The sequence below is a fragment of the Vanessa atalanta genome, chromosome 13, assembly GCF_905147765.1.
Source record: "Vanessa atalanta chromosome 13, ilVanAtal1.2, whole genome shotgun sequence".
Classification (NCBI taxonomy): domain Eukaryota; kingdom Metazoa; phylum Arthropoda; class Insecta; order Lepidoptera; family Nymphalidae; genus Vanessa; species Vanessa atalanta.
Genome location: NC_061883.1, coordinates 9,099,832 through 9,115,035, shown reverse-complemented (window position 1 = coordinate 9,115,035; position 15,204 = coordinate 9,099,832). Strand labels below are relative to the sequence as shown.

The following is a 15,204-nucleotide window of genomic DNA, read 5'->3' as shown; positions in this document are numbered from 1 at the left end:
GTTACACATTATTAATTAAATAATTGTGTCTTAAATGTTATGCATGTTTTTGGTTTTTTAGTCTAGATACACTATCTTAAAGATTATGCACTCGCTTTTTCCTTATTGATATTGTATGAAATCGAATATATGTATATTTATAATGACTATCGTTTTTAAATGGAAACATATTCGTTCTTTAACTGATATAAATAATAATAACTCTTACTTAATTACTTATACTTTATAGCACTCAAATAATAAAACATATTGTTATACTACGTGACGTTGGTACATAATAAATTATCGGAATGTACAAAGTTGCATTAGTTGCAAGGCGGCTCTTATTGTTAATGTTATAATTCAATGTCTACCACTTTACGTTCATATGTAGAATGAAATAATCTTCAATCGATAAAAAAAAAAACTTATGTAACTTAAGCATCGAAAGTGAATTTCATTCAAAGTTGGTCCAGAACAAACAAGTTACTCAAAATATCAATCGTTAAATATTATTTATTTAGGTACTAAAAGTAGTATCGAATGGAGTTTATATTGATTCATTGGTCTGTATATCGAAATGTACTTATATGAAACTAGTTATCGATCGCGGCTTCCATATCCTTCTTTATTAGATTAAAATAAATAGTTATTAGTTTTAAGTGTGTAAATGATTCTGGATTTAGCTAGATTACGTTTGGTTTACTAAGAATTTGTATAGTCAATTTATTAGCAGCGTCGCGTCTAGTGAGAAATTGGTATGATCAAAATTTTGTGTTCAAAACACGTTTATATCTACGACGGGGGAAAATATTTATTTAGTAATATCCACAGCAATAAATACAAGTTTAATCGTTGTTCATTTGTTTTTATATAATTAAAGTTATCAGAATAATGGACGAGGACAGTATTTCAGTATACATTTACAACCATCGATAGCATTCGTCGATAATTTTTATTTGTTTCTAGTTTTAATTACAATTAACTTTGCGTTAACTTTATAAAGTTGTGAAATTATTAATTACTTCATAGCTGTAGAGGACGATAAGTATATTCGTCGAAACTACATTTGATGGTCTAAATGAAACCGGTTTTCGTTGGCTATACACAAGTACGTGACCAGTTGCCACTATCTAATAATATTCAAACATTTGCGGTTCTCTGAGATAAATATACATATTGTATTCGTAAAGGCATATGTACATATATATTATAATCTAATATTTTTCTTATAGTTTATGTTATTCTCATTAATCAAATGGCGCTTTCTTTTAGCTCAAAGGCTTTGCTATATAACGTAGTTTCTAGTGGAATCAATAGAATTTTGAAAGCGACTTAAATTTTTCGCGACGTAAATGGTCTCACATGTGGGTTAAGATTGAATGCGTCGATAAAACTTTGTATTTAAAATCCTCTACTTTCTTTTTAAGAACACATGTTGTTTTTTTGTAGTTGGCAAGTTATTGTATTTATTATTGGCAGTGCAATATAAATTTCAAATCTATTTTTGTTTATACTGTTATTTGTTATGACGTATCGTGTCATGGAGTTATTTGTTTTGCTGAGATGACGGTAAATGAAAATTTAAGGCGAGGCTTCGCGTCACACAAATATAACTTTAGAGACGAGATCTGCTCACGGGTTCGCTTCTAATTTGGTGACGCTGCGGCCCAGTCTCGAGTCGCCACGCACTCGTGTCTACGTAACATCAGTGCATATATAAACGTCTCCCTACGTCACAGGCATATGTTGATAGATGTCAAACGTCAATCCGTATTTGTGAGTGTTATTATAATAACCTTATTATTGCAATTCTTGCTTTTAATAGACAGTTTAAAATAGAATTGTCGATATTTTCGACTTCTAGTCGTAAACAAAGTACATAAGTACATCAGTCCGTTATCTATTTATATCGAAGGTTAATATTGGGTATTGTGAATAAACCGACGTGGTGTTTATCATTTTAAATTCATAGTGTCAATGACATGTAATAAGGTTTGAATCAATTTAGTGAATTGTATTTAATACCCTTGCGTGCAGACGTAACCGCCTCGGGTCGAAAAGTTCCCTTTTTTTTAATAATAACTGGTCGGTCACGTACCGGCCGGCCGTACGGCAGTGCACGCCGGTCGCCATCCACCCAGCCCGGTTCCCTGACCTGGCTTACGGTCGAATGGAACTAGTTATCGGCTGAATCTGTTAAACAAGTACTGAAAAACACTTTATTGAACAGTTTATGTGCGTTTATAAATTGTGATGATAAAAACGGTCGTGCAATTGTCTGTTGTCTTGCGTCATTTAATATTTACTCTTATAAATCGTCGCTTTCCTGCTTTGTTATGTTTTTAAGCTAGATTTTCGTTTTTGTCTTACGCAACATACTAGTTGTTAAGTACGTGTACTAGTTTATTGGTCCGTTATTTTTTTAATTACTTATATTCGTATTGTTTTTAAATGTGACTCGCGTGTGAAACGATGTGAACGTCTGAGATTATAGTATTGTTGTCATATAAGTTTGTATATAAATATAATGGAGCATAAATTAAGTCTATATAAATATGAGTTTCCATTTTTATATCATGCGAGGCGACGCGGGTTCGGTTATAAAACTCAATAGCACACTAACCTTCGGCTATTCAATGTGATGTGTTTATGTTTAAATTAAGTATAAAACCAAAATGCAAAAAAAATATGAACTTTTACTTATAACAATAAATCAATCATTAACAATGACTCAACTATAAATTGTAGTTTAAATTAGTCCGTCATATACGAAGTCTAATAACTTTTGACTCGTGCCGTGGGCGTACCCAGGTAATGGTAGGGGTAGGCAAGACTCGCCCCATGAAATTCAAATTATCGATGATTTCATTAAATTTTCACCAAAATGACAAAGAGAAAAAATTTAATTTTAAACGTCCGTACCATTTTCGATTCAACTCAACCAAAACAAAAATACGAACAAACTAATTTATTCATAACTTATCTGTTGATTTTTGGAATTCTTTCCCGTAATCATATTCTGACTACGCCGATGACTTGTGTTTACATTATAATTATTGATATATATATATATATATATATATGTATTGAAGATAGTTCTAATATTGATTTAAGTATTTAAGTCGTATTCGTTGGAGATAATAAATAAACAGTGATAGTAATGATTGGCGCCATGTCATATACTGTTTTGTTTATATTTACAATCGGAACAATCTAGAGTGCAGTTGTAATTAGTGTGACTTTATCTAGATATCGTGTAGGGCAAAGACCTTATGTACGTGTATAAGTGAAAGCTTCATAAAACCCTAAGATAACCAACGGAAAGTTCTCTTCGTTAAGATTTGGTGTTAATCGTACCTTTATAGATTTATTATTTTAGAATAAGATGAAGAAGATATATTCCAATTAAATTTGACGTTAGTTTAACCACCATTTTATCAGATAGTCGCCCACCATACAGCAATAAATGTTGTGTTCCGATTGGAAGGGCTGAGTGAGCGATTGAGTGAGCCAGTTACAGGCACAAGGAGCATTACATTTCTGTTCCTAAGGTTCGTGACGCATTTTCTATGTAAGCAATAGTTATTATTTCTTAGCGCCAATGTCTATGGGAAATGTCACAAAAAAGAAAGTTCATGATGTAAAATAGGCAAACAATCACTTGAATTCCAATTTCATTGTTTGGAAAATCCACGATGACAACGTAACGCATGCCTCGATTTTTTCTTCACGTATGTACACTCTCATGGGCTTTTATCACGTACGAAGTAAATATATTACAGTGTCATATTTCTTATTGTATTTGATCACATACGCAGCCGAATCAATGTTACATAACGACCATCAAGTTGATTGTCTCTCGTTTATCAAGATAAGGCATGCTTGTTAATTAATCAATGTTTTCATCTATTTTAGAGCCATCGCTAGGGTAGGGCGCGGTTCGGCACTCGTCCAGAAACTATAGATCTTTATTTGTATCATTTCCGAAATCAGATGATTTATTGTTTAGAAAAATTGGACTATCAGCGTTCGTAATTTATAACACTTGAATAAATTTAAACAATATAAAATATTATTTCCTGACTGAGGTACATATATAACTAGAACACGTTCCAAGATTTCAAACTACTTATGTATTAAGATTTGTTATAAAAAGTATTCCTATAAGTTATCGAACAATCGTACTATATGACAATCTTCAAATGGCCGGTCTGAATGGTTCTTTCTTTGAGACTCACAAAATCAGTAAAAATAACTAAAATTCGACTATTAATATAATGTTAGTCGCGCAATGTGCGCGTTCAAAACCATTACAATTAAAAATTATATCTGCGTAGCCATTCGTTACTAATTGGCCAACGTAGTTGTGTATTATAAACCATAACATAAGTTTATTAGCTTCGGTAGTTTCTTATTTTATGCATTTAATTTAAATTTTATCAATTTGCAATGGATCGTGTTTGAAAACTAAAATATATTTTATTTATAAAAAAGGTACACACAACATTGGCAAAAGTCAGCATAACTTCTAAATGTGATCCGAATTAACTGGTAAATATCGCGATATTAACAAAGGCTTTTCTTATGTAATTGAATTGAACATGTTTGTTTGTTTGCAGGTGGACAGCGGCGGCGGTGGCTCGGCTGAAGTAATGGTGTACTCGCTCGGCTGGGGCATGGGGGAGCCGGAGCGGCGTGCGCTGGACCGCAAGCGTGCCCAGCCCGTCGCACACTCGCTCTCGCCCGACGATGGACACGAGGTTGACGTGTTGCCTCTCCATAATCAGGTGAGTACTAGTGTAAAGATCATTTTCATCCCATCGCGATTAAAAATTAGGTATTAAACCTATTTAAATAAATTTTACTTATATTCGTTAAATTACATACATGGAATTATATTGATTAAACATTTTGGTTTTGACTTTGATAAAATAAATAATTTACGTACTGCAACCGCTTTTTTTAAGGTGAGTAGCTCTATAATATAAAGCCTCTATGAATATATTCTAAAGAAATAGACATAATATTTTTCACAATCATGAATACGGTAACGATTGATTACATTTCACGTATGTTGTGTTTTGTAACATATAAACATATTCTTTTTTGTATTAAGTTATATTTTAAATTATACACACTTGTTGATTTAAATATTTTATATATAAAAACGTTTTACGTTTTTCCAGAATTGGAACGGTTTCGTTTTAGACCCTGACACAATGAAATTGTTATCTACTTAATAAAATTCTAATGCTGGCTGAGAGACTGACTACTCGACTGCTAAATAGTTCTAGAAGCATGTTGTATATATATATTTTAATTTTTTTTCTTTTCTGATGTAGGGTTAATACGTGGGGCGAGGTTGTTACAAGCATGTAATCTATATATTTTAATTTTAAATAAATTATATTTATTTGTTAATATTATAATAATGAATTCTTAATTACTGGGAAATGAATAATAAAACAGTTAGTCTTATCGATTCGCAATAATAAGTCACGTTAGTAACGAATCGAATTATTGCATTCATACTATTTGTTCTTAAAATGTGTGACGAATTAGTAAATATTTACTTATAAGTAAATACATTATTTATTTTTATTCCTGAAGTATGATAAAATCATACTTCATCAAGATATACATCGGTTTTTTATCCGATTTAATCATCTAGTCAGTCCAAATCCAAAACGTCACCGCAACCACGATACGTGATTATATTTATGTCGTTTTAAACCGATCATTAATAGAAACGAGATATTTTTGTTAATCCGTTTTCCTTTATTCTAGTATTAGCTTTTTTTTAATTAAAATTTAGAAATTAATCAAGCTAAACTCTTTGTTAGGTTCATTTCATTTCATCATCTAAATTTAAGACGCTTATTTAAAAATCTAAATATCTCCAAATATTCAACAAGAAGGTAAATATTTTGCAATAAATAAGATAAGCATATGTTTACATTTGATATTTTATTTATATTAAGGATAAGCGATAATCTTTAAAATTTTCCTTATATACTGGTTTACCCGACTATTATTTAATTGTATTTCTGACATTCGTTAGTCACAAAAATATATCTGATATAAGATGAGTTGTATTCCGTGAAAACGATTAGGTTAGTATTATTTTCGGGTATGATACAATATTTGTTCTGAATGATGTTATGGTGACTTGCCTAATTTATTGGAATAGTGCAGAATTTTCCACTGACCTCGATGTATATGAGAGTTATGGAAACATACGAAGAACTTAAACTGAAACATGATTATATCTAAATAAATATTTCAACGCCTTGATTTCCAGATGTTCGAACTCTATTTTTACCTATCTTCATTTTTAGTTCTGCGTTGTTTTTGTCTGCAGGAGGTAATTCACGTTAATTATTCAGGTTATAAGTTATTTGTTTCAAATATCTGTCGGTATCTGACGGGGGTGGTAGTGACCACTCTCAGCTGACCCAAGCGTTCATTAAAGTAAAAGACAGACAAAGGAATTTCTCGCGGAGAGATTATTCTGCAAAACAACTATGATGCGAGCTGGTGGAAATTCACGATGGATTACAAAAAATAAGTGGTGTTTGGCCGTGTTTGAAATTAGCAACTTAGGTTAAAAATCACGTGTTGTAGCGACTGATTATTTCGCTGTTCATTGTTCATTTACCTTCCCATGATATAACGTAATAACAGTTCCGCGATCTTACGTTGATAGAGATATGCATTTAATTGACTCTATATATAAGGCTAGTTAATAATGCATTTTGTATTCTTTGTTCTATTCGCTGACATTGATTAAATGTGTTAACTCGTGCAATAAGTGCTGTTACAATTATAATGACGTGGCAGTTGAAATATGCACCGATAGAATAAATGTTATACACTCGTGCATGTAGAATATAAAGTAAATTGTACTTTACGTATGTTTTAATATAAATAAAAAACAACCTTCATTGTTACCGACGTGTTACTGACAACTAAAAGTGCACAGATAAAACACGTTATTTACCTAAAAATTTTAAAATGTTGCCAAGTAAAAAATAACCATTAGTTAAGTTTATACGTTAATTAACACTACAAATTAACTGGCAAGCGATCAACTATAAAAATAGTATATGTTGTTAGTTATAATATATTTTAATTTTAGTACATCGTTGGATTAAAATAATTTTGTAATAAGTATACCCTATTAAATAATTCTAAATATGAAATGAGACGAATTGCTTGGCATGAAATTTGCGTGGGAAATACTTGTGACATCAAGACTTCCGTTCAAAATTATTTAAGACGAATCTTAGTCGTAAACAAATATTGATTCCAGTTTAATATCGTGCACTTTAGACTCGTGTGATAATTTCGAGACTAAATTGAAAATAGTCACCCGAGACTGTCAAAACATGTTTAACGTAGTGATGCTATAAGCCGGGTCAGTAAGGAGTGTTCAGGTGTAGACGCTTGCTCCGGGTCAACGGCATCAGCTAAACTTTTTTCATGGTCGTTTGTAATTTGATCGTTACAATACAGCGCTAGTAGAGTGCGTTTCCACTGCATTGCCTTCCGTGTGTGCGTTACCCGTGGTCCGACCGCAGACACTAATAAGACGACGTATATTTTTATTTTAAACCTCTGTCTCGTTCTCGCATAAATAAAAAGAAGCAGAAAAGGTTCGAAGTAATTCTAAAAAATGTGATGTTGCGGTGTTATCTCGAGAGGGATTCCGGCTAAGCCCATTGTATTCATAAAGTATTATGCTTAACATGGTTACGTTCGCAAAAAATTAAATAACATATTTACTTTAAAAATATTATTGAATGCGTATCGTTTCGCATATTTTCGGTCAACGTACGATTTTATACTTTTGTTTTTTGTTATTAATTTTATATAGAAGCGTCATATATTGTATTTTTTATCGGATAACGCTTATTATGATAACGCGGTTGAAAGAAAATAAATTCGAAGAACTTATGTAAACCCTTGTCTTTGATAATAAATATATGAATGACATCATCGTCTGCTAAATAGTTAGACTGTATTGAGCAACTTACTTGTCGGTACATAATATGTACTAAGAACAGGTTCTATGGTTTTTTTTTTGTAATATTTCAACTTTCATGGTCATAGTGTATTAGGAATAATTGAAATATACGGGGTGCCCTGACCAGTTATATATATATATATATATATATATATATATATATATATATATATATATCATATTTGTATTGTATTGTAGTTTATATAATCTTAATTGTAATTATTGTTGATGCTTTAGGTTGGCGGGCACACCAGACTCCTGGTCTTGAACGACAGTACGGTGATCAAGCCTCTGAACATACGCGAGCTGCATTTCTACCAAAACATTCCCGAAGACATCCAGAGCTTCGTTCCCCGATACAAAGGTGAGGATCAACATTTGACAGTAGATGGAGTTAAGCGTTTGCTCGTTGCGCTTTTATGATTTCGCTGAATGCATCATTATCAGTCATTGCATCAAACATATCATTTTAATTTTAAAATTTATCAATATATATTTATTCGATGTTTAGTTTTTCTTTGTTCTGTCTCCAAATAATTGTTTGTTGTTATGTTTTCGAGCACTAAGGGAGTTATCGCTTTCGAGATTTTTTCGTTTGCAAGTGACGCTGTTTTATTTATTGTTTGAATGTTAATCGTATTGTATTCTGTGTATAATTATCGATTCATGAATATTATTTGCGTCACAGTAAACAAGTACGGTTATTTCGACGCAATAGATCCGTTAACAATCTTATCTACGCACTCGATTACGTATCGACGCGTAAACCGTGAATAAGGGGATAATGATATTAATATGTTATTGGATTTAACTCCCCTTGCTGCTCACTTCACTTGAATGTGCGCGTGAGAGGGATGCCTGGGTGACGAAACAAACCCGCCGACCGCGAATGATATACTTACAATTATTTTCTTTAGAAAACTATATATATTAGATATTATTGTGAAAGTAACGGTTAACGCGTTACGCATGAAAACACACGGAATTCTTAACTATGTTTTCCGTGAGTTTTAATGTTAAGACGTCGATTTTTATTTAGGCTGAATTTTTAAGAATGGCTTCTCGCACAGACTTTTAAATATTTTTTTTATAACTTTCTGCTTTAAGAATACTTTAATAAGTAACAGTCCCGAACGTCTTGACTTTTTTTATTTAAATGAATACATTTTCTTATTCAAATATTGAAGGTTGCTATGCAACTGCATTCAAATGAAACTTCATTCTCATTAAATATGACTATTAAATTATAATAGTTACATAAAATAAATTAATATTTTTTTATTTATAAAAAATAATTCGAAGCGATTTCAACTTAAAAAATAAGCCATAAAAACGGTAGCTAGTCTAATCAAATTATATTCAGTTCATTGACGTTATTATTTGAGCTAAAACGATTAAATGTTCTGCATCAGAGTTTTCGAATTTAAAAAGCTAATGTACCGCAATGAACCGAGAGCTGGCAGACACATTGCTTAACGTAAGTGGCAGGAGTCGCACGGTTGTAATATTACACAAATTTTCTTTAAAAATAAAAAAAAAACAAACTGTGCCTGCCATGCATCTTGGCATTTGAATGACTTTATTTATATATTTTTAAATATAGAAAAACACACCTACAAATATCAGTCAGACTAGCCAAAAGTTGCTAACAAGTGTATTAATCTTCTAACATAGTTTTACAAAGTTGACATTAGAAACGAATATTCTTTGATATACGTACCCTAAAATTTTCTGGGACAGTAAACGCCCGTAGACGTCATAATAATTACTCAATTAGCTATTATCTCTTGTGTACTGTCTCTCAAAGCGCAAAGAAAGTCTATTGCCAGTTAGAACGACATATCATTTTGTTTCCCCTACCTTGACCACCACCTTTGAATGTGGTTATTATCTGCCTATTCTGTTTTGTATAAATGTCTGCCAGTTCTCCTGCTATAATATATAATCTTAATTATACCGCTTATTTTAATTTTCTAACGGAATGCGTATATTGTGTTCTAATTAAAATTTTGAAATATAATTCAAATTTATATTTTTATATATTATAATAATAACTAAAATTATGTAATCAAATCGTTATTTTATGTCGACCTCGTTTATGTAAGACTTGGAAATAAAGGCTTTGACTATTTACTTTTTAACTTGTATATTGGTCATAAAAGAATAAGGCACGAGATAAAAGCAAACAATCATGTTGATCTAAAAATACGAATAATATGGCATTAGATGCTTAGTAGCATACTTTTGTTAGGGTCGAGCCGTGTGCTCGCGGGCAGGCGGATGGCGGGTTTGAGTGCGAGAGCGGGAGCGGGTCAGGGGTCAGGAACACAATATTAGTTTCCTTGTTGTCGCAAGGGTTGCGGCGCTGCGGCTGGCGGAGCGACGCCGGCGGCTCACCACACAACCGCCCCTAATAGCGCCCTAGCGGTAATTTTACATTATGGGTTTGTAAACCTTTACTTAAACCTACATTCACCACACTTACATACAAGACAGCACGCAACACAACGTCGTAGTTCACACACACACACACTCACGACATGACACACATATTATGAACATTAACTTTACACGCACTCAAATACAGCAACACATAACAAAAGATATACAAACCCTTATTAAAATTACGTACTCGATATATTATCACTTATCATTTATATTAAAGCTGGATTTAGCAAAATAGTAAGTAAAAATATATCTACTATATTGAAGTATAGGAACTAGAATTTATGTACTCGTTGTTAAGATAGCCCACACATTTAATATCGATTGCGTTAAAATTATAAATTAGTATATACTACTATGTTTGCACAAAAACCTTATCAAAATTTATAATTTGTGCATAATTTTAGATATATATTGTTTTATAAAACTAGCCAAATGGTATTTCAAGTATTTTAATAGAAATAAGCAATGATTTGTTGGCCGTTTGTTACAGGCGTGATGCAGGCCTCAAACACGGGAAGCATGAAATTGGACAAGCGGTACTCGCCATGTTTCCGCGACGAGAACGGGCGCAAGCAGTCGCTGGGAGGGAAGCGCAAGCGCGACGATGTATTCAAGTGCGTATCCGAGCGCGCTCGCTCGCACTCAAGCCGTACACTCCTCGACACTTGTCATGTGTCCTTTATCATATTTCAGAAACTATGACGTACGCCGGACCGGCTCCCGACGTCGCCATTAATTCATATCATCGCAATACTTAACTATCCCACTAATGCGTGAGCGATGCACGAACCACTCACACGGCGAGCCTCCGAATGTGACTTGCGTCGTGGAGTCGTGGTAATTTATACAGTTTGATTGAAATGTAACAATATAACAGATAACGCCAGCTCTGTGTTTCAATTAGCTCCTAATTGACGACGTAGCTCTTACCCGCCACCGCATTACTTTACACTGCTTTTTTCTTTTTACAGATTTAAAGTGCATCGAAACGGTAATGCGAGCGAAGTTCTAAAGAGTATTGCACACATGGACAACTCCAATAAGCAATGTGAGTCGAAAAAATAGTGTAATACGTTTTGTATTTTTTTGTCGTTGCTCTCTCATATCGGCGCATGCCACACTGTTAAATAATTATCGGCGTGCATTAACAAATATAATCTAATATGTTTTTTTTTTTGTTGACTTTGTTTATAAATTAATCATCTAACGCACACTAAGTTATGTTTTAAGCACAAGTGTCCTCCACGTAAAATTATCGCCGTGCATTAGTATGCGCGTCTTCGTGAGTGATCACATCTATACCGTACGAGATAATAACATATCGAATGTATGACATTTTTGCTTTTCTATTTGTAGATTTCTTAATGATGGAGAATATAACGTCGTCGTACCGGCGGCCGTGCGTGCTCGACCTCAAGATGGGCACGCGGCAGCACGGAGACGACGCTACCGCGGAGAAACGCACCAAACAAATCGCCAAGTGCGCCGCCAGCACCTCCGCATCGCTCGGAGTGCGTCTCTGCGGCATGCAGGTAACCCCTTCACACGACGAATATAATTAAGTTTGCGTGGCGTTGCATACTTGTCGTTTCGATTTTCTATCGCCTCCGCTCCATATTCTAACGGACTCTACAATCACCTCAGGTATACGTCCCGGAGACGGGCGCCTGCGTGCGGCGGGACAAGTACTGGGGGCGTGCGCTGTCGGAGAGCGGCCTGCGTGAGGCGCTGCGAGACTTCTTCGCGGCGGGCGCGAGCGGCGTGCGCGCGCGCGTCGTGCGCCGCGTGCTGCGCGACCTGGACGCGCTGCGCCGCGCCATCGCCAAGCAGACCAGCTACCGCTTCTACTCCTGGTGAGTGACGCCGGGGACGCGACTAGCTCTAGCTCGATTACTTTTTCTCTAGCCTCTAGGTGTGACTGGACTCTTTTTTTTCAGCTCGCTTCTGATAGTATACGAGGGCGACGTGGCGAACGAGTTCGTCACGGACGAGACGAGCGGTGGCGCCTCGTCCGAGTACGAGGGCGACGCCTCGGCCGGATCCTCGGAGTCGGTTCCCTCGCCGGGCCACTTCGACATGTCGACGTTGCACGACGAGATCTCGGGCGATGCTCGCGAACCTTTCGTGCCGCACTCGGAAGAGACAATGGGCGGCTACGAGGAGGGCGAGGTGAGCGCGCCGAGCGAGCCCACGGAGGCGCGCTCGAGTCGCGGACGCGCCTCGCCGCGGCTGCAACCTCCGAGCCCGGACTCGGCCGACAGCTGGATGGCGTACTCGTCCACGAGCAGCGAGTCGTGGCGCCACGAGGGCGAGGCGGAGGCGGAGGCGGAGGACGCGGCCACGAAGCGCGCGCGCACGCGGCCCGTGTGGCCCGCGCCGCCGCCCGCGCCGCCCGCACCGCCCGCGCCGCCCGACGAGCGCGTCGACATCCGCATGATCGACTTCGCGCACACGGCCTTCGCGGGCGCCGACGCCGAGTCCCCGCTGGCCACGGCCACGCCGCACCACGGGCCCGACTGCGGCTTCCTCACGGGCGTGGACTCGCTCAAGCGCCTGCTCACCGAGATTCTGCACCCGCAGCCCTATAGTTAATGAGGCCCCGTCCGCGCCGCGTCGGCGCACTCTAGACAAAACTTGCAATAATATAATCCCCTTTCGGTCGAAGTCGGAGAGGGCCGCGGTCGGTCCCGCCCCGGAGACCTCGGTGGATACGGTCGGTACGTACGGTACGGTCGGCTCGCCCGCTTCGAGGTTCGACGTGAAATATATTCGAAAGAGACTATTTCCTTAAAATTATAAAATATTCGACTGAACGCTCCTACTGACCTTAGTTAAAAATATGAATCCGCCGGCCGATTACATCGAGCGGTTGAAAGCAGGGTATTTTCGCTTCGTCCGCCGTTCCTTGTACGTAGATTGACTCCCTCATCCGTGCGACCGCCGAGCGGTCGTCGCACTTAATCAAAGTTGGCGGTACAAATATAATTTAATAAATAATATTAAAATTATTATAATTTGAAGGGACCCAGTAGCTATTCTAAAGTGTATTTTTAAGTATTATTATTACGTATTTCCAGATTGACGTGCTTTTGTATCCTTCGGTTCGATAATTACTTTTGGTTTTTGTATTATGGACAGCTTCGTAAAACATATATTTAGCCCAGATGTAGACATTCCCTAATAAATGTAACGTTAGATAGTCAAAAGTCGTAACCTTTGTGATGTTGCCCGACTGTTCTGCATTTTGATCCTAAATTGCGCATTTGTTATTAGTACTTTAATTAAAGGAATACATGTAATTACAAAAATAAATAGAAGGATCTAGATTCGTGTCCAATTTGATCCTTTTTTTAATTTGTATAATTAAAAAAAACTTACTAACTAAATGTAAATTAATTTGATTATAATGAATAAAAATCACCACTATACATTTGTGAATAAAAATTATAAAAATTAATATTTGTTAGTAGATTTCAGAGTTAATTGAAAAATAAAACACTATTTATGTACAACGTAAAAAAATAATAAAATATCATTTGTAAAACAAACAGTATTATTAGGACTGAACAGGAAGGAGTAAGTCGGTTTAGGTTTGGATTTCAGTTGTTTGGTTGGCATAGGTGCTAGAATATAAATTACACTGCCAAAGTGAATGAGTGGCATGAGTACTTGACCATGATTGTGTAAAGTGGTGAAGTGTTCACGAGAATAAACAGTGCATAGAAGTTGAGACCTAATCTGAACAATTTGGTATAGAAATTGACTTGACTCTTCTGAATATCAATGGTCAACGTGTGTTTCGAAAGCCAGTGTGATTGTTTGGTAGAAGTGAATGGTTTCGAGAAATAGATTGTTCAACTTAGATCTCCACATCTACGGTCAGTGTTAACAAATAAATGAAGTCGCACACGAGACAGTGAATGTGAGTGACCATTAGCGTTAGCCAACATTCCTGCGTGCTGCATTCGTCATTTGTTTTATTTTACTTTTGTGGGATAAATTTATAAAAAGTACCTGGTTTATTTAGGATGCTAGGCTGTATTATAATATTATCATTTATGTCTGTTATTTTGAATAACTGTATGACACTATTTTGTTAAATAAATTTTAGGTATTAAATATAACTTGTTTCATTTAATATAAGTACTATCTTGATGTAATAAAGAATATTTTCGTCGTGAATGGGTTTTTTATTAATATATTCCTTACGACAAAACGCACTATTTCATAAGAAAATAAGAACTCTTGTTCTAGTGCAACTATAGGCAGAAAGGTCATAAGATCTTGTTTCCCAATGTTGGTGGCGCATCATGAGGAATGATTAATATTTCTTTCGGTACGGTAGCACTTATCATCAAGTGGCCCATTTGAAGGCCCACCTAATTAAACGACACAAAAATACCTAGCGTCCGGCCCTTCATTTAAGAGGACATAGAGAATATTAAACGACGTTGTTCCACTTTTGAAACCTTGTTGTAGTAGATGTTATTAGTTAGTGTATAAGATCTTAAATATACATAAGGTGTTGGAATATACAAAAATTCAAGCCTCTATACATAATAGATTTCTCTTTCATTATATTATTCAATCTTTCACTCATTCACATTCGCTCACCACTCATTCAATCAACGAACAGCTTTACTTGATTATTTAATATTCATTATTAAAAACATTGTCAAACAGTGCAGACGTGTCTTATTATACCTACCCCATTTCCCTTCAGGTTATGGGCCCAGGTCATGTTTAAA

The 15,204-nt window shown here is 35.8% G+C and overlaps 1 protein-coding gene across 7 annotated transcripts in view; it reads left to right on the top strand.

Moving 5' to 3' along the window:
• Positions 1–14,590, top strand: part of LOC125068541 (inositol hexakisphosphate kinase 3) — a 35,262-nt gene extending 20,672 nt beyond the window's left edge. For 4 of the 7 annotated variants that reach the window (XM_047677741.1, XM_047677742.1, XM_047677739.1 and 1 more), the window contains 7 exons: positions 4,602–4,769; positions 8,246–8,372; positions 10,947–11,070; positions 11,428–11,504; positions 11,813–11,988; positions 12,101–12,309; positions 12,394–14,588. In XM_047677741.1, coding sequence (XP_047533697.1) covers positions 4,635–4,769; positions 8,246–8,372; positions 10,947–11,070; positions 11,428–11,504; positions 11,813–11,988; positions 12,101–12,309; positions 12,394–13,048 — 1,503 coding nt within the window. In that variant the 5' untranslated portion in view covers positions 4,602–4,634 and the 3' untranslated portion in view covers positions 13,049–14,588. Of the gene's footprint in view, positions 1–2,167; positions 2,187–4,601; positions 4,770–8,245; positions 8,373–10,363; positions 10,453–10,946; positions 11,071–11,427; positions 11,505–11,812; positions 11,989–12,100; positions 12,310–12,393 lie in introns of those variants that run through there. The other 3 variants (XM_047677744.1, XM_047677746.1, XM_047677745.1) reach the window with 3 other exon arrangements.
• The last annotated feature ends 614 nt before the right edge of the window (positions 14,591–15,204 follow it).